Source organism: Mustelus asterias, chromosome 1, assembly GCF_964213995.1.
Source record: "Mustelus asterias chromosome 1, sMusAst1.hap1.1, whole genome shotgun sequence".
Lineage (NCBI taxonomy): Eukaryota > Metazoa > Chordata > Chondrichthyes > Carcharhiniformes > Triakidae > Mustelus > Mustelus asterias.
In genome coordinates this window covers 112,307,898-112,327,249 of record NC_135801.1, presented here as the reverse complement: position 1 = coordinate 112,327,249, position 19,352 = coordinate 112,307,898, and the positions used below count along the sequence as shown (strand labels likewise).

The 19,352-nt window shown below is 41.7% G+C and overlaps 1 protein-coding gene across 1 annotated transcript; it reads left to right on the top strand.

Moving 5' to 3' along the window:
- The first annotated feature begins 2,435 nt into the window (after nucleotides 1-2,435).
- On the top strand, nucleotides 2,436-18,949 carry LOC144498439 (cyclic nucleotide-gated channel rod photoreceptor subunit alpha-like). The gene is made up of 7 exons (XM_078219594.1): nucleotides 2,436-2,539; nucleotides 6,454-6,513; nucleotides 7,107-7,157; nucleotides 7,254-7,412; nucleotides 12,106-12,195; nucleotides 15,310-15,416; nucleotides 17,532-18,949. The coding sequence occupies exons 1-7, from the start codon at nucleotides 2,436-2,438 to the stop codon at nucleotides 18,947-18,949; spliced, it is 1,989 nt and encodes a 662-aa protein (XP_078075720.1).
- Nucleotides 18,950-19,352: the final 403 nt, after the last annotated feature.

Sequence of the window (19,352 nt, the reverse complement as noted above, 5' to 3'; positions counted from 1 at the left end):
CCCGCATTTGGCCCAAATCCCTCTATACCCATCTTACCCATGTAACTGTCTAAATGCTTTTTAAAAGACAAAATTATACCCGTTTCTATTACTACTTCTGGCAGCTTGTTCCAGACATTCACCACCCTCTGTGTGAAACAATTGCCCCTCTGGACACTTTTGTATCTCTCCCTTCTCACCTTAAACCTATGCCCTCTAGTTTTAGACTCCCCTACCTTTGGGAAAAGATATTGACCATCAAGCTGATCTATGCCCCTCATTATTTTAGAGACCTCTATAAGATCACCCCTCAGCCTTCTACGCTCCAGAGAAAAAAGTCCCAGTCTATCCAGCCTCTCCTTATAACTCAAACCATCAAGTCCCGGTAGCATCCTAGTAAATCTTTTCTGCACTCCTTCTAGTTTAATAATATCCTTTCTATAATAGGGTGACCAGAACTGTACACAGTATTCCAAGTGTGGCCTTATCAATGTCTTGTACAACTTCAATAAGACATCCCATCTCCTGTATTCAATGTTCTGACTGATGAAACCAAGCATGCTGAATGCCTTCTTCACCTCTCTGTCCACCTGTGACTCCACTTTCAAGGAGCTATGAACATGTACCCCTAGATCTCTTTGTTCTGTAACTTTCCCCAACGCCCTACCATTAACTGAGTAAGTTCTGCCCTGGTTCAATCTACCAAAATGCATTACATCGTATTTATCTAAATTAAACTCCATCTGCCATTCGTCAGCCCACTGGACATAGAACAGTACAGCACAGAACAGGCCCTTCAGCCCACGATGTTGTGCCGAGCTTTATCTGAAACCAAGATCAAGCTATCCCACTCCCTATCATCCTGGTGTGCTCCATGTGCCTATCCAATAACCGCTTAAATGTTCCTAAAGTGTCTGACTCCACTATCACTGCAGGCAGTCCATTCCACACCCCAACCACTCTCTGCGTAAAGAACCTACCTCTGATATTCTTCCTATATCTCCCACCACGAACCCTATATTTATGCCCCCTTGTAATAGCTCCATCCACCCGAGGAAATAGTCTTTGAACATTCACTCTATCTATCCCCTTCATCATTTTATAAACCTCTATTAAGTCTCCCCTCAGCCTCCTCCGCTCCAGAGAGAACAGCCCTAGCTCCCTCAACCTTTCCTCATAAGACCTACCCTCCAAGCCAGGCAGCATCCTGGTAAATCTCCTCTGCACTCTTTCCAGCGCTTCCACATCCTTCTTGTAGTGAGGTGACCAGAACTGCACACAATATTCCAAATGTGGTCTCACCAAGGTCCTGTACAGTTGCAGCAATTGATCAAGATCCTATCTTCTTTTCCTTTTCCCAATTCCCCTTTGACACAGGGTCTATTTTAGGCTGGACACCTGATAAAAATAGCAGATGCCGGACCTAAATAAACAGGTGCTGGCTTATTTGCAGGCCCTGTAAAGGTCTATGCATTTTCAATTACTATTTTTATCTTATGAAAAATGTCATGCAAGATCAATTAGTGCACTTGGTGGGTGTTTAGGGGAGAATATTCTTTATGATTATGGGTTAAGTTTTCCTGACAAACATTGGGACAATTTCTGTCCACTTAAATAATATGCTGCTTTTCTATGTTTCCTGCCAGAGTGGACAATTTCATATTTTCCAACTTATTCCATCTGCCAAATTTCTGCCCACTCACTTAATCTATTCCCTTTACATATTTTCTTAATGTCCTCTTCACAAGTCACCCTCCGACATAGCTTTGTTTCTGGATACTGCAAAGACCATGGGCCCTGACAAAATTCCAGCAAGACTGCAACGTTTCAAGAAAGTACTTCACCACAACCTTCTCAAGGGCAATAAGGAATGGGCAATAAATGCTGGCCTCGCCAGTGATGCCCACATCCTGTAAATGAAAAAAATGATTATTCTTGGCTTGTTTACTTTTTTCCGAAAATGCTTCACTTGCATTCTAAAAACATTCAAATGAAGAACTCTTTATTTACACATCTTTGATTTGATTTGATTTGATTTATTATTGTCACATGTATTAACATACAGTGAAAAGTATTGTTTCTTGCGCGCTATACAGACAAAACATACCAATCATAGAGAAGGAAATGAGTGCAGAATGTAATGTTACAGTCATAGCTAGGGTGTAGAGAAAGATCAATTTAATGCAAGGTAGGTCCATTCAAAAGTCTGACAGCAGCAGGGAAGAAGCTGTTCTTGAGTCGGTTGGTACGTGACCTCAGACTTTTGTATCTTTTTCCCGAAAGAAGACGATGGAAGAGAGAATGGCTGGGGTGCGTGGGGTCCTTAACTATCTATCTAAATAGATTGTGAAACAAAAACATATGTGCCACATTATAAAATATACTGTTTGAAGCTGTAATTGACTCTTTATTTGCCTTTTTCCTTTCCAGAGTTGGGAAGCACCTTAGTCATCAAGATGGCGGCTCTGATTAATACACACCAGAGCTTCATACGTATTCCCAGAGTGGCTGTGCATCCTGCAGAAGATGAGGTGGAACAAATGGAGAATGGACAAAGCAGGTAGGACAGAATATTGAAAGTTGTATCCAAATCTTGTTATTTAAGAGAAGTTTCATACTGAAACTCAACAACACATAAAATATACTGTGAATTTAAAAAATGCACTCTTTATACACTGAACTGGATGTAATTCTGAAGAAAAGTGCACACTTCCACTACTTTTGTATAACCTATGACTTTGAGATCCTTTTCAAGTATTATCTGTAAAATACTGTATTGAAAAAAAATTTCTTTCATAAAAATCCTGTTTACTCCTTCAACCAAATAAAGCCTTATAACAACAAACATCTCATTTAAGTGCACAATTCCTGATAACAACAAGCACCGCAAGTCATAGTCCTACATCAATTAGTAGTTGTCAATCAAACTGTGAAATGGCAACATTGCGACCCTAATAAAAGATAGTTGTGAAATCAGTCATGCAGCACCAATCCAGTAATGGAAACTCTCAGGCTTATGTCCTCAGAGTAAAATAGTAAGCAATCATGTTTTTTGAACATTCAAGACATATTTTTTAAAGATTTAAAGGGCAGAATTTTAAATGCCTTGAAAGCTTGATAGCTCTTTTTGACAGTTCCTCTTGACAGCATTTTTTGACAAGCTCTCTTGACAGATGCTTCTAACAGAACAATTTTGACAGTTGATTTTCACAGAATCATACTGTGCAAAAGACATCCTTCAGCCCATTAAGTCTGCACCAACATGAGAACCACCAAACCTACCTACCTAATCCCATTTACGAGCACTTGGCTCATAGCCTTGAATGTTATGACATGCCAAGTTCACCGAGAGCTGTGAGAAAATATGGCAGTCCATATAAATGGTTATCTACAGTTGGGTTTAATCATTACAGTTGGGACCACTAACCCTGACACAGTTTTTGCCCTCAAACTCAGGTCAACTGATGCCTTGGACAAAGACACTCAAACTCTTGGATTATTGTGCAACAAATCTCTTGTGCACTACCAAATTACCACAAAAGTATTAAACTCTACCGCACAAACTTAAGTACACCAGGCATCAAACTTCATCATACACAAAGTATTTAACCTCTGATTTACTTCTTTATACACAAAGTAACTAATCTCTCACCTACTTTGTTATAAACAAAACATCCTAATAGTATCAAAAGCTTCACAAATCCAAACTCATGACTTGGACTTAGGGATACTACCCATGGTGAGGCAAAGTGATCGGATTCCTTCCAAACTGACTTTGCTCTCATGTCACTGAGTCACAGACTCGCTATTGCTGCTTCTTCTGCAGTGGTTGATCCTAGATTATTGTTGCCGATATCTCTGAGTCTCTCCTTCTTATACAGATTTTGCTGGCACTGATCATGCTTCCAGTCACGTACTCACAGGAAAAGCACTAATCAATCACTGTCTTTATTTCTCATGAAAGCTGAAAATTGGTGTCTCTCTCAGGAGTTGTAATTATAGAATCATATAATCGCTACAATACAGAAGGCCATTTGGCCCATCGAGTCTGTACCAACCACAATCCCACCCAGGTTCTATTCCCATAACCTCACACATTTACCCTACTAATCCCCCTGACACTAGGGCCAATTTATCATGGCCAATCAACCTAATCCGCACACCTTTGAACTGTGGGAGGAAACCGGAGAACCTGGAGGAAACCTACGCAGACATGGGGAGAAAGTGCAACTCCACACAGACAATGACCTGAGGCTGGAATTGATCCTGGGCTCCTGACACTGTGAGGCAACAGTGCTAACTACTGTGGCATCCAATTCTCCCAGCATGACACACAGGGGTCTTTGTTCAACACTGCCTTTTCAATCAGCTCCCATGGCTGCACATCCTGTTCTTTGCTGCTCCCACAATGCTTAGCCTAATACAGAGTTAACTCTTTTAACCATTTGGCTTTGCTGGCGTCTTCACTTTGCTGGTGCCTTTGTGAATATCCATCTAACTACACAGTGTAAATAAGGACACATTTTCAATTCCCAGGAGATCTTGATCTGTTCATACAAACTGATGGCTAACCATTAACATAAAATATGTGTTGGGGAAAAGCAGGGAAGACATCAGACAGTTTTTCTAAACAACTGCTTGGTACAGGATTTTGGAGTTAAATTCATTATCAGTCCAATAATCAATATGTATATCTGACTGTTTGTCTAAATTTATTTGGCGGCATGGTAGCACAGTGGCTAGCACTGCTGCTTCACAGCTCCTGGGACCTCGGTTCGATTCCCGGCTTGGGTCACTGTCTGTGTGGAGTTTGCACATTCTCCTCGTGTCTGCGTGGGTTTCCTCCCACAGTCCAAAGATGTGCGGGTTAGGTTATTTGGCTATGCTAAAAATTGCCCTTAGTGTCCTGAGATGCGTAGGTTAGAGGGATTAGTGGATAAAATATGTAGGGATATGGGGGTAGTGCCTGGGTGGGATTGTGGTCGGTGCAGACTCGATGGGCCGAATGGCCTCTTTCTGTACTGTGGGGTTTCTATGATTTCACTTTTTAAGATAAATTCTGTGCAAAATAAAACAACTGGCTTTATATATTGTCCACTTACGAAATGCATTACTCTTCATAGTAGCATGCATCAGACTTCTAGAATAGCTACTGAACATCTGTAATATATTAAATTTCCATTACACATTCCTTATTTGGGCATCACCATTCTCTGACATTCAATTACACCTGCAGTTGTACTCTCCATTATTACATGGGGCTAGATGCTGAGGGTGGGATTGCCGTGATTCCTGCCCCCATCATAAATGCCATGGAATCATTGAATCCCTACAGTGCAGAAGGAGGCTATTTGGTCCATCGAGCCTGCACCAACAACAGACCTACCCAGACCCTATCCCCTCACCTTTGATGGCCAGTTTTACCCACTTTAATTTTTAGGACAATGGTCTTTTAATTAGCATGAGGTGGGACAACTATCTGGTTCCAGATGGAAATTCCACCTCAAAGAGCTGCTGGCCAATGAAGAGGCCATCACCTATACATCACACCAGGCTCGCTGGTCACAGCCGATATTGCAGGAGGCTACGTGTTGGACACAGGCTTCTCTCTCCAAGCATTAGATTGGAATGTCTGAGGGATGAGGCTCTTTTTGGTTATTAATTGCCCACTTAAAGACCTCAGTTGTGCCATGAGTGGGCAGTCCACATGACGCCTCACCCACCGACTGTAAAACTGAGGTGGGGTTGATGGCATGATGCTCTAACTTATAGGCCCACCTGTCTTTTTCTTCCTCATGGGTGGCACATAAAATTCAACCCATGCAGTTTCAATGCGGCAGGCACGGTGGCACAGTGGTTAGCACTGCTGCCTCACAGTGCCAGGGACCCAGGTTTGATTCCCGGCTTGGGTCACTGTCTGTGCGGAGTCTGCACATTCTCCCCATGTCTGTGTGGGTTCCCTCTGTGTGCTCCGGTTTCCTCCCACAGTCCAAAGACGTGCTGGTTAGGTGCATTGGCCATACTAAATTCTCCCTCAGTGTGCTGGATTTTCACAGTAACTTCATTGCAATGTTAATGTAAGCTTACTTGTGACACTAATGAATCAATAAACTTTAACAATGAGCTCTTGATGTTGAGGATGGTCATCCCCAGACTAAGAACATTACTAATGCACCCTATTGGATTTATTTCAGATTTCCAGTATCTCCAGTATTTTGCTTTTACCTATTGGAAACCCACTTTGTCCTGAATTTCCATGAGCAACACCACCGAAAGCTAAAAGTCACAGTCAGTCATACCAAAGTATGATTTCTGCTGTACAAAACTTAATTTACATCCCAAACACAGTCACCGGCCCAATATTCATACATACAGAATTAGGTTGTTCAACATCAATATTCTCAAGTGAATATTTTCCATTAGTAAAGTTTGTGTTAAATTAACTTTATTTCTAACCATTATACTGTTGCTTAGGAGCCAGACCCTTGATGATGACATGGAGATATCTAACATTAACAACAGCAATAACAATGAGTAAGTATAAAGTTGGATTTCTAAAACAAGACAATAATTTTACCATTGTATATTTAATACAGTTTAAGAAAATACATTAATGTCAGATTTTGTACTCATCCCTTTAAGTCTAAAGGTTTTGATTTTAAACCACACTGCAGACACTTTAGTATCTAACTTAGACTGAAACTTCAGTTCAGTACTGAGCGAGGGCTGCATTATCAGAGGTCTTTTGGATTAACCCTGTTTGCCCTCTCCGGTGCACATACAGGATCCTATGGCACTATGTGCAGAAGAGCAAGGAAATTTCTTCTGGTGCTATGGTCAATAATTATTCCTCAACCAGCACCTGCAACAAATGATCTGATCATTTTTCATTATTCATTGTGGGAGCTTGCTGTGCACAAATTGACAATACAATGGTGACTAAGTCCAGAAATACTTAATTGGTTGTAAAGTGCTTAGAAATGCCTGACTAAAACTTAAAGAAAAAATGAGAAATGTTGCGGTTTTAATATTATATTTATTTGTGAACTTGGGCACAAATAAACTTTTAGATATAACTTTAAATGAGGTTATGGCAAACTGAGTAATAAAAACATCTTCCTTCTTAGAGAGAAAGAAAAAAATAAGGAATCCAAAAAAAGCAAAAAAGAGAAAAAAGGGTAGGTGGAAAATAGCCCCATAATTTTTTCATTTATTGAAGCAATCTATATTTCTCCCCTTCCTGTACAAGCGCTTAATCTCAATCCATTTTACAGTAAATCTGATGGCAAAAAAGGAGAAAAGAAAAAGGATAAAGAAAAGAAAAAAGATAAAGACAAGAAGGATGAGAAGAAGGATGAGAAGAAGGACGAGAAGAAGGACGAGAAGAAGGATGAGAAGAAGGACGAGAAGAAAGATGAGAAAAATGAGACATATTATCTTTTGGAAAAGTAAGTGTGTTGAACTTTTAGTTCATTAGAGATGGGCAGCATTTGTATGGATATGGATACGTAATTTGTAGCAACCAATTGTTTTTCATAAAACTTAAGACACACTGCAAGAGAGACAATGGTAAAGGATACCCAACGTATTTTGTAGAATAGTATTTTACAATAAGATATCCCTTTAAATCCCATTCAATGGTTTAATCACAAAATTGGTAATTACACTCAAGAACTACTGCAAGTTGAAACATCAACTAATTTGAAGCAAAGAAGCATCAGAGAAAACAAGAATGAGTTATATTTATCCCCTGAGTACTACTGTTAGCAATAGAGAACGGTTGAGATTTTAGTCTGTGGCTTACATCTCAGCACTTCCTTTGCCCACTCACAAGCAGCTTTCCGGTTCCCAGAACTTCTCACAGGAAACTGCAAGCAGATGAGGATCCCAAACCTTATAAGGTAATTGCAATAATGTGTGCAAACTGTGAGCAAGTATCACGTGGCCACAAGTTACACGATCAGATGTAATTTAATCAAAGACCATATGTGATGATCCAACTTGGATTTTGTTCTTTGGTTGCTGTTATCAAGAACAGTGTTGGCCATTGTCACATGATCTGCACATTTCCGGAGATTTATAGCTTCATAAAGCCTCCAACAGAGTGCGTTTTAAAACAGTGTGACTCCACCTCTGAAATCCTCACTCAGGTAAATGGGGACTTTGGTGGAAGAAGAGGCGGCCAGCTGATCATGGCAGCAGCAACACATCTGTCACCAAAGAAAGAGCAGCAAAAGATGAAGGGGTTGAATGCCAATAAAGGTTGCATGGGAGGAGAAGGCAGTGCAGGTGTCACTATCCTGCTGGCAGAATCTACAGACAGTGTGCCAATTACCTGCACATGACTGAGACACCATGCAGAAGAAGGCTTCACCTTTCAAGAGTGGCAGTCACTTCCATTTGCAAAATGATTGCCACAGAGATTGCCTCAAAATGCTTTGGGGGACATCTGATACCAATCGCTTTAAAAGTGATTGCTACCCTGAAATTTACACGACCGGCTCATTCCAGGGGCCTACAGGGAATCTCTGGGAACTGTTATAATCTGTTGCCAACCACTGTATAAAACTTGTGACCAATTCATTATTCAGGAGGGTCAACTACTTCATCAAGTTTACTAGAAGAGCCAAGCAAATGAGAGATAGACTTTTGAGGGTAATCCCTGGTTTCCCAAAGATGCAGGGTGTCATTGATTATTATAAAGACCCCTGTGAGGCACCTAGGGGCTTTTGCTGAACAGAAGGGCTATCACCCACTTAATGTACAATTTATGTGCGATTATCAGCAACAGATTTTCAAGGTTTGTTTCAGAATTTCGGAAGTAGCCATGATTCCTATATGTGCTAGAATTCCCAGGTACCAACGCTTTTCACCCCACACAATCACCCCACCCTCCCCACCCACTTCCCAGCCTTCACATAACTGGTTGGCAGTGGAGGAAAAAGGATATCCACTCCAGAGGTGGCTAATGATGCCTATTAGACATCCTCAAACCTCTGCTAAAAAAGCCAACCCACAAGGGCCACCATCAAAAGTATGATGGGATGATCTGCTAAAGATGAGTTTTGGTGCCTGGACTGGTCTGCGGGTTCTCTGTAGAATCCACCAGTTTGAGTATCCCTGATGGTTGTTGATTTCTTCCTCTTTCCTGGGATGAGAATTTGAAGGAAGATAACTTGGAAGAACACTGTAGAACATCAGAGGAGGAGCGCAACACCAATTCTGATGATGAACCTGAAGAGCTACAGGCTCATTTGGAGGAACTGGCAAGGCAGCAGTTTCTTCGAGTAATGGATACCAGTGAAGTACTGATCCGGAGACTTCACAAGTGTGTGTTCTCAGCCCTTTACTATATTCCTTATACGCCAATGACTGTGTGACCAAATTCTCCTCGGCTCAATTTTCAAGTTTGCTGATGACACCACCATAATGAGTTGGATATCAAATAATGATGAGGTGGAGTACAGGAAAGAGATAGAGAATCTGGTGAATTGGTGCGATGACAATAATCTCTCCCTCAACGTCAACAAAATGAAGGAGATAGTCATCAACTTCAGGAAGCGTAGAGGAGAACATGCCCCTGCCTACATCAATGGGGATGAAGTGGAAATGGTCAAGAGCTTCAGGTTTCTAGGTGTCCAGATCACCAACAACATATCCTGGTCCCTCCACACCAATGCTATAGTTAAGAAAGTTCGCCAATGCCTCTACTTTCTCAGGAGGCTAAGGAAATTCGGCATGTCTGCTACAACTCTCACCAACTTATGCAGATACACTATAGAAAGCATTCTTTCTTGTTGTATTACAGCTTGGTATATGGCTCCTGCTCTGTCCAAGACCGCAAAAATCTACAAAGGGTTGTGAACGAAGCCCAGTCCATCACTCAAACCAGCCTTCCATCCATTGACGCTGTCTACACTCCTCGCTGCCTCGGAAAGGCAGCCAGCATAGTTAAGGACCCCACGCACCATGGGCATACTCTCTTCCATCAGGAATAAAGTATAAGAGTCTGAGATCACGTACCTACTGACTCAAGAACAGCTCTTCCCTGCTGCCATCAGACTTTTGAATGGACCTACCTTATATTAAGTTGATCTTTCTCTACACCCTAGCTATGACTGTACCACTACATTTTGCATCCTCTCCTTTTCTTCTCCCCTATATATTCTATGTACACTATGTTTTGGCTGTATAGCACACAAGAAACACTTTTCACTGTATACTAATACATACGACAATAATAAATCAAATCAAGTCAAAAACTTGCAGTGGGGTGCCACAAGCCTCATGAAAAATCCTTACAGAGGTGAACAAGATCATTGACAATAACCTCAGAGGCTCATTTTTATGTCCTCTGGGGTCTCCACCACTTACCCATCATAATCATGCAAAGACTCAGGGAGAGAATGTCCTTAAGTTCATTCTTCATTCACAAGCATGCCACCAACATCTAGTGGGCAACATCAGTTCAAAAAAGTGCATTTACACAACAGCACATTCACGGTACACATATGTGTGTATATATATATACATATATATATACATATCATCTGTGGTGGCTTGATATGATTTTCAGCCACAGTGGTCAGCAAAGTTAACCATCAGTGGCAGCAGAATTTTATTCAACCACAATCCGTAACCTCATGGCCTAGCATATATCTAACTATTATTATCATCAAGCCAAAGGATCAACACTGGTTCAATGAAGAGTGCAGGAGGAAAGACAGGAGCAGCACCAAGCATACCCAAAAATGACAAGCCAATCTAGTGAAGCTGCAACATGGGCTATTTGTGTGCCAAACAGCAGAAGCAGCATGCAATAGACCAAGCTAAGTGATCCCATGGATCAGATCAAAGCTCTGCTTTCCTGCCACATCCATTTATGAATGGTGGGAGACAATTAATAACTATCAGGAGGAGGAAGTTCCAAAGGTATCTCCATCGTTAATGATTGAGGAGCCCAGCACATCAGTGCAAAAGACAAGGCTGAAGCATGTGCAATAATTTTCATGATGTGGAGATGCCGGTGTTGGACTGGGATAAACACAGTAAGAGTTTTAACAACACCAGGTTAAAGTCCAACAGGTTTATTTGCTACCAAAGAAACCTGTTGGACTTTAACCTGGTGTTGTTAAAACTCTTACAATAATTTTCAGACATAAGTGCCGAGTGGATGATTCATCTCAGCTTCTCCTGAAATATCACAGCCGTCAGTCTTCAACCAAGTTGATTTACTCCATGTGATAAACAGCTGAAAGCATTGGATACCACAAAGCATATGGGCCTTGAAAACATCCTGGCAATAGTGCCGAAGATTTGTGCTCCAGAACTAGCTGCACGCCAGGGAAGCTGTTCCAATACAGGTACAGCACTAGCATTTACGCAACAGTGTGGAAAGTTGCCCGGGTATTTGCTGCTCATAGAAAGCAGGACAAATCCAAACTGGCCAATTATAATTTAGCATGCATTTCCCATGCTTCTCCTTGCTGTCATTTTTTTATTTTCTGACCTTTTCTTTTTCTGGTATTCTTTTAGGATGAATGCATGAGCTAACAAACATAAAATCTATATTGTGACTTGATAAGGGTTATCATAACTACTCATATTTAGAATAATTTTGTACTGATTATTATTGTAACAGTGAAGCATAATTCACTGGTAACTTTTATCAAACCCTGTAAAAAAAAATATGATCAGAATTTTATCAGAGGGTCAACTGGAATTGGTCAAACTCCTGCCATTCTAAAAATTCAGGCCCATATATTTGCTCTTTCCGTAAATGTATTTTCATTTAAATAGTAATTTTGAAGAATGCCAAGTGATTAAGATTCTCACTTCCATTGCAAACACAGGATGTTAAAGCAATCTGACAGTATGAACTGTCCATTGATTCTGATCCAAATGGTCGACAACTACAAATGTTAGAACTGTGGATGGTTGTCACCTGAGAGTGCTGTCACTAAAATGTATTTTTCAAGCAAATATTATGTTCAATAGAGCTTTCCTCTTTCAAATTCATGTATTTTTTTAATGGTCATGCATGTTCAATGCCTTTTAATATACTAATGAGGTTGTTTATCTATTTGTTCTGCCCCACTTTATATGCAGGTTCGAGAAAATGGTTCCCATTCTCGACCCAGCGGGAAACTTGTACTACAACTGGCTCCTAGTAATTACAATGCCTGTAATGTACAACTGGACGATGGTCATAGCTAGGTAGGATGAGACAAAAAAAAGTGGTCATATAACATAGTATCAATGTTATGGTGGCACAGTGGAGTATTTAATGGGGATTGTGATTCTGACTATATGCTGACAAAACTGGCTCCACAGAGATCAGAGCACTGATCAGAGGAAGAAATAACCTTCCCTTACCCCACCATGGAGGTCTCAGGAGCTCACCCCCCCCCCCCCCCACCCCTCCCCCAGACAATTATCACTGGCATTTCCCTTACCCACCCCCTTCCTCTGATCATTGCCAGCATTTCCCTCACCCACCCTCTCACCCATCACGCTGGCAGCTCCCTCTCTCTTCCCCACATCACCCTCCCCCCCCACCACCCCCATCATGGCCAGTATCTCCCTCTCTTCTCGCATCCCCATCGTCGCCAGCATCTCTGTTTCTCCACCCCCATCCACTACCATCATCATGGCCAGTATCTCCCTCTCTACCACCCCCGCTCCCCCCCCCCCCCCCCACCCCCTCCCCCGCCGCCCCCGGCCGCATCATTGCCAGCATCTCCCTCTCTCTTCCCGCCTTCCCACCCCCCCTCCACACCCCAATCATCGCCGGCACATGCTCTCTCGCGCACCCCCAATTACACATACATGACCCTATCCTCACACCCAATTAGTCTCCCACTGGGGTCCGCACCGACACTGCCCCCGGCAAAGGTTGGCATTGCCAGTTTGGCAGTGCTAACATGTGCCGGGGGCAGTGCCCAGGCATGTTCCCCTCTCCAGGGGCTGTACTCAACTTTACCCGGAGGGACCCCCAAGACAGGTTTACATCTGGGTGACCCTGTTGTAAACCTCGCCAACATCGGTGAGGTTTGAAAATATGGCGATGGGGGAAAATATGATGGGGGAGGGGCTGATAATTATATTCAAATTTATGCTATTAAATTAAAATTAGGTTCTCACCTTTTGTGGGTGTGAGCCTTGCAACGCCACCAGCGAGGAGCGGGGAAAATCGCGTTTCCTGATTCTCCCTGGATGTTTAACTTGGGTTGTTGTTCTCTCTGACGGTAAAGGGGAGCTGAAAATCATCCCCTTTAATGATATGGTTTGTGGCTTTGGGGACATTGGCTGGAATTTTACCAGCACACCCGCCCGGAATCATGATGGGTGAGGTTCGCAGAACGGAATTCTCCGTTGGCCTCGGGCAGAATTTTCCGAGGCTCGCCCGAGCAAGGTCGTAAAATCCTGGCCATTATCCATTATTCTGAAATAAATTGTGCTTATGATAGAAGCATAGCGTGATACAGACAAACTAAATGGAATACATATATTTTTATGTGTGTAATAAAACTTTGAGATGTAAGTTTGTACTATAAGATCAGTTATTGACAGACAGCAGAGAATCATCTAGTTTATTCATCTACTGCACTTGGTCATTGGTTCTCTAGCTTGGGAATTGGTCAGTGGATGACTTTCTCAACTGAGGGTGATGCACTAGGTCAGAAAAAATATCAGAAGTGGAATAAGCGAACATCAAAGATGTGCAGGTTAGGTGGATTGGCCAGGCTAAGTTGCCCCTTAGTGTCCCAAGACATGTAGATTAGGGGGATTAGCAGGATAAATATGTGGGGTTACAGTGATAGGGTCTGGATGGGATGCTCTGCCAGAGTCAGTGCAGACTCGATGGGCCGAATGGGCTCCTTCTACTTTGTAGGGATTCCATGATTTTGAAAAAAATGTAGAGAACAGTTTCAACTACAGGTTACATTTTTCACAGTTCCCTGCATGCAGATAAACATCCAGAGCACTTTACAGAGCAAAGGGAAAATGAAAAAGGTAATAGGGAACAGGGAGCTTTAAACACAGGCACAGGTGACATTTAACAGAAAGTGAGGGAAGGCATATAGGGACATCTGTAGGGCACAACATGACGCTTGAGCAGAGGAAAAAAGAATAAGGGGTAAACTAACTTCAGATGAGTGCTGGATGTATGCAGGGAAACTTAGCGGAAGGTGACTATTGAGACTGGTGTTAAAGGTCACACACAGATATGGAAAAGAGAATGCGGGTCTTAAAAGAAATCACCAGCACTGGTGGATTTTGAGCACAACAGGATTGATGCGATTTCAGAGCTTGGTGGAAATGTAGACATTTTGTTGGTGCAGGCACAATGGCTGGCTAGCGGAACATTTGAACAATTCAATCTCAAGGTGATAAAGATATGGATTAGGAAAATGTTTATAGAGATCTCGCAGTGGAGAAAAATGAACGTACCTCTGAGTTAGCGTATTACTGCGCACATCATTCCAGATAAAAGGAGTAAAATACATAATAATATATGATAACAATGAGGGATGAGGAGTTTTAGTTATGAGATTAAATTGGAAAGGCTAGGGTCATTCTCTTTGGGGCAAAGGAGATTGAGGGGAGATTTAATAGAAGTATACAAGATTATGACAGGCTTAGATGAGAAAATCTCTTCCCAATTAGCTAATGATACAAGGATTAGGGAACATGGATTTAAGATTTTAGGCAAGAGATGCAGTGGAATATTTTACATGGTGAGTGGTGATTACCTGGAACATGCTGCCCACGAGGAAGCAGAAATAATCAATTATTTCAAAAGGAAATTGGATGGGCACTTGAAGGAAATAAACTTGCCAGGCCACAGGGGTCGAGTGGAGGATTGGGGCTGACTAGGTTGCTCCTTGAGGAGCTAATATGGGCTTGATGGGTGAAATGTTGTCCTCTTGTGTTGTAAGTGACTCTCTCTGATAGCATAGCTAGGCTACATAGCTATATAGGGTTAGGATTGCAAGGAGGACCCAGAACGTTACTGTAATCTCAAAATGGACACTCATAGCTGCAAGAAAATCACTGCTGATCCCTGTAGACATGTTGGGCAGGATTTTCCGGCTGCGCTCGCCCCAAAAGCAGAAAATTCTGCCCAAGGTCAATAGACCTTTGCATCGTCCACTGCCCCCACCCCCCCCTCCCCCCCCACCGCTACAATTCCCATGGTGGGCGGGACAGGAAAAATCCCCCCAATTTGTTGAAACATCTGAAAGAGCTTGATAGAAAATGTTATTAAATTTATTTTCAATTCATACTGAATTATTTTTTATTTCTTTTATTTGCTTTCCCCTTTAGAGCATGTTTTGAGGAACTTCAGTCAAATTATTTGAACACATGGTTCATCCTTGATTACTTATCAGATTTTATTTACATACTTGACATGTATCTAAGGACAAAAACAGGTAAGTTTAATTTTTGTCACCATGTTCAAGGGGTTATTTTCCATCTGTGTCAATTTTAAGTTGCTCTGCCAGGCTGTAACAAAATACTAGCAGCCCAAGGATCACAGTGCTGTGCTAATTTTCCAGTTCCCAATTCTTTCCCCTACCATTGCCATGTCTTGGCATGGTTGACCCAGGAATCTTCGTGCTTCAAGCAGTAGCCTCCTTCCACTACATTAATTGAGGTTGCTGTCCTATGACATGCATAGGAAGGACCAATATGTTTAAGTGCAATGCATCATACACACTCCATTCATTCGAACCACATGTTAAGCAGCCCAACTAGAAGGACATGCTTTGAAAAAGAATTGGAGAAGAGAGTTTAAGTCACAGGTAGATAGATACCTGATCAATAAGGGAATTAAGGGTTATGGGGAGCGGGCGGGTAAGTGGAACTAAACCACTATCAGATCAGCCATGATCTTATTGAATGGCGGGGCAGGCTCAAGGGGCTAGATGGCCTACTCCTGCTCCTATTTCTTATGTTCTTTTGTTCTTATGTTCTTTTTTTTAAATTTATTTTTTGAGCCTTGAAGAAGTATAATTTACTTGTTAAAAGTGAACTAATATGAAATTCATTGAACAAAGAACAAAGAAAATTACAGCACAGGAACAGGCCCTTTGGTCCTCCAAGCCTGCACCGACTATACTGCCCGACTTAACTAAAACCCCCTACCCTTCCGGGGACCATATCCCTCTATTCCCATCCTATTCATGTACTTGTCAAGATGCCCCTTAAAAGTCACTACCATTTCTGCTTCCACTACCTCCCCTGGCAACGAGTTCCAGGTACCCACTACTCTCTGTGTAAAAAATCTGCCTCGTACATCTATATAAATATTTATACCAAATTGCATGTCTCTCAGCCTCACCATATATGGAATATGGCCGTAATCAGCGGCTCCAGTTTGTCTGGCACCTGTCTAAACAATCAGCAATGCAGGTCACGACTTGCTTTTCAACCTTTCCTGACCTGTATCAGGGTTTATCAGTGGTTCCCAAAGGGTGCGGCGTGTCACACTGGTGCGGCGAGAGAGGATGGCAAGTGTGGCGGGAAGATTCAAGGACAATCAAAGAAACATTTAAACATGGTTTAAACAAACATTGTTTTATACTTTGTGGATGTCCCATGATCATGGGACATCCACAAAGTATCGGAGTATCGAGTATAAAAGTTGGAGTGTTATGGTAAGGTTATATAAGGCATTGGTGAGGCCGAATTTGGAGTATTGTGTACAGTTTTGGTCACCTAGTTACAGGAAGGATGTAAATAAGGTTGAAAGAGTGCAGAGAAGGTTCACAAGGATGTTGCCGGGACTTGAGAAGCTGAGTTACAGAGAGAGATTGAATAGGTTAGGACTTTATTCCCTGGAGCGTAGAAGATTGAGGGGAGATTTGATAGAGGTGTATAAGATTTTGATGGGTATAGGTAGAGTGAATGCAAGCAGGCTTTTACCGCTGAGGCTAGGGGAGAAAAAAAGCAGAGGGCATGGGTTAAGGGTGAAAGGAGAAAAGTTTAAAGGGAATATTAGAGGGGAGGCTTCTTCACGCAGTGAGTGGTGGGAGTGTGGAATGAGCTGCCAGATAAAGTGGTAAATGCGGGGTCACTTTTAACATTTAAGAAAAACTTGGACGGGTTCATGGATGAGAGGGGTGTGGAGGGATATGGTCCAAGTGCAGGTCAGTGGGACTAGGCATAAAATGGTTTGGCACAGACAAGAAGGGCCAAAAGGCCTGTTTCTGAGCTGTAATTTTCTATGGTTCTATGGTTCTATCTCTTTTAAACCTTGCCCCTCGCACCTTAAATCTGTGCCCCCTAGTAATTGACTTTTCCACCCTGGGAAAAAGCTTCTGACTATCCACTCTGTCCATTGCTTTGTGACAAAGCTCTGAAGTGCAAATTAATACTCGAGTTTGCAGCAGATTTGCTTGGCACAACTTATATTTTGGTTCACTTTGTTTTTCTTATTTTTAGTTGCCCATCACACTTAAATCCAGTGCCACATCTGATTCCAAAGACCCTTTCAGAACTGTCCTACAATTAATTATTTCTGCTGCTTTCTTTTCCCCCTACAGGTTATCTGGAACAAGGTCTATTGGTCAGTGATGTCACGAAACTCAGAAACAAATACATTGCCACACTCCAATTCAAATTGGATGTTGTGTCACTCATACCTACTGATTTTCTGTACTTTCTAGTGGGACTGGAATACCCAGAAATTAGATTAAATCGTTTGACTAGGATTAATCGCATGTTTGAGTTTTTTTCAAGAACTGAAACTCGGACAAACTACCCAAACATCTTCAGGATTTCCAACCTTGTGATGTACATTGTGATCATTATCCATTGGAATGCATGCGCATTCTTTTCAATTTCCAAAGCAATAGGGTTTGGGGCAGACACATGGGTATATCCAGATATAAATATTCCAGAGTTTTCCCGGCTTGCTCGGAAGTATGTGTACAGTCTCTACTGGTCAACACTGACACTAACCACCATCGGTGAAACACCTCCTCCAGTCACAGATTCAGAATATTTCTTTGTTGTGGCTGATTTCCTGATTGGAGTGTTGATTTTTGCCACCATTGTTGGTAACGTTGGTTCCATGATTTCTAACATGAACGCAGCTCGTGCAGAGTTTCAGTCAAGGATTGATGCCATCAAACAGTACATGCACTTCCGAAAAGTGAGCAAAGAATTGGAGAAGAGAGTTATCAAATGGTTTGACTACTTGTGGACAAACAAAAAAGCTGTAGATGAAAGAGAGGTCTTGAGGTATCTTCCAGATAAGCTAAGAGCAGAGATTGCCATCAATGTCCACCTCGATACACTGAAGAAAGTTCGTATCTTTGCAGATTGTGAAGCTGGCCTGCTAGTTGAGTTGGTGTTGAAGCTAAGGCCTCAGGTGTACAGCCCTGGAGATTATATCTGCCGCAAAGGAGACATTGGTAGAGAGATGTACATCATCAAAGAAGGGAAACTTGCTGTTGTTGCTGATGATGGAATTACTCAGTTTGTGGTTCTAAGTGATGGCAGCTACTTTGGTGAAATTAGTATTCTAAATATCAAAGGTAGTAAAGCTGGGAATCGAAGAACTGCAAACATTAAGAGCATAGGCTACTCAGATTTGTTCTGCCTCTCCAAAGATGATCTAATGGAAGCCCTCACTGAGTATCCAGATGCAAAAGCAATGCTGGAAGAAAAGGGAAAACAAATTCTAATGAAGGATGGCCTTCTGGATTTAGAAATTGCCCAGCTTGGATCTGACCCAAAGGACATAGAAGAGAAAGTAACGAGACTGAACATGGCAATTGACCTTTTACAGACAAAATTTGCTCGACTTCTGGCAGAGTACAATTCTACACAACAGAAACTAAAAGAAAGAGTGACAAAGATTGAGTTCAAAATTAAACGATCAGGGATACAGCTTGAATATTCAGACCCGACAGACATCGAACCAGCAGTTGAACCTGAAGAAAGTAAAAAAGAATAAAGATGCATGTTAATTTTACAACACTAACTTCTTTTTACCTTACTGGACATAATGAAGATTCATATCTCAGGAAGAAAATTCCTATAAAACGTTGGCAAACTGTTTTAAAAGAGAGGCTATCTCACATTTTTCAAAGTAAATTTTATACATGGAATTCACAAATATTGAAGAAATACAACTGAAAACTGACTTGGGAATTTAATTACAAATTATTAGCGAGTCTTCGCTGTCTGAGCAGAACATTTTTTTCCAATACTCAAAATTTAAACTGCAATGTTAAGTAAAAATGTCAGCGATGCTCTTTGCTTAAACTCATTTATGTGTAAGACGAAAGAAAAAAATTACATTTACATAGCACCTTATCATGTCCTCCGGATGTTCGAAAATGCTTTACTGTCTAAAT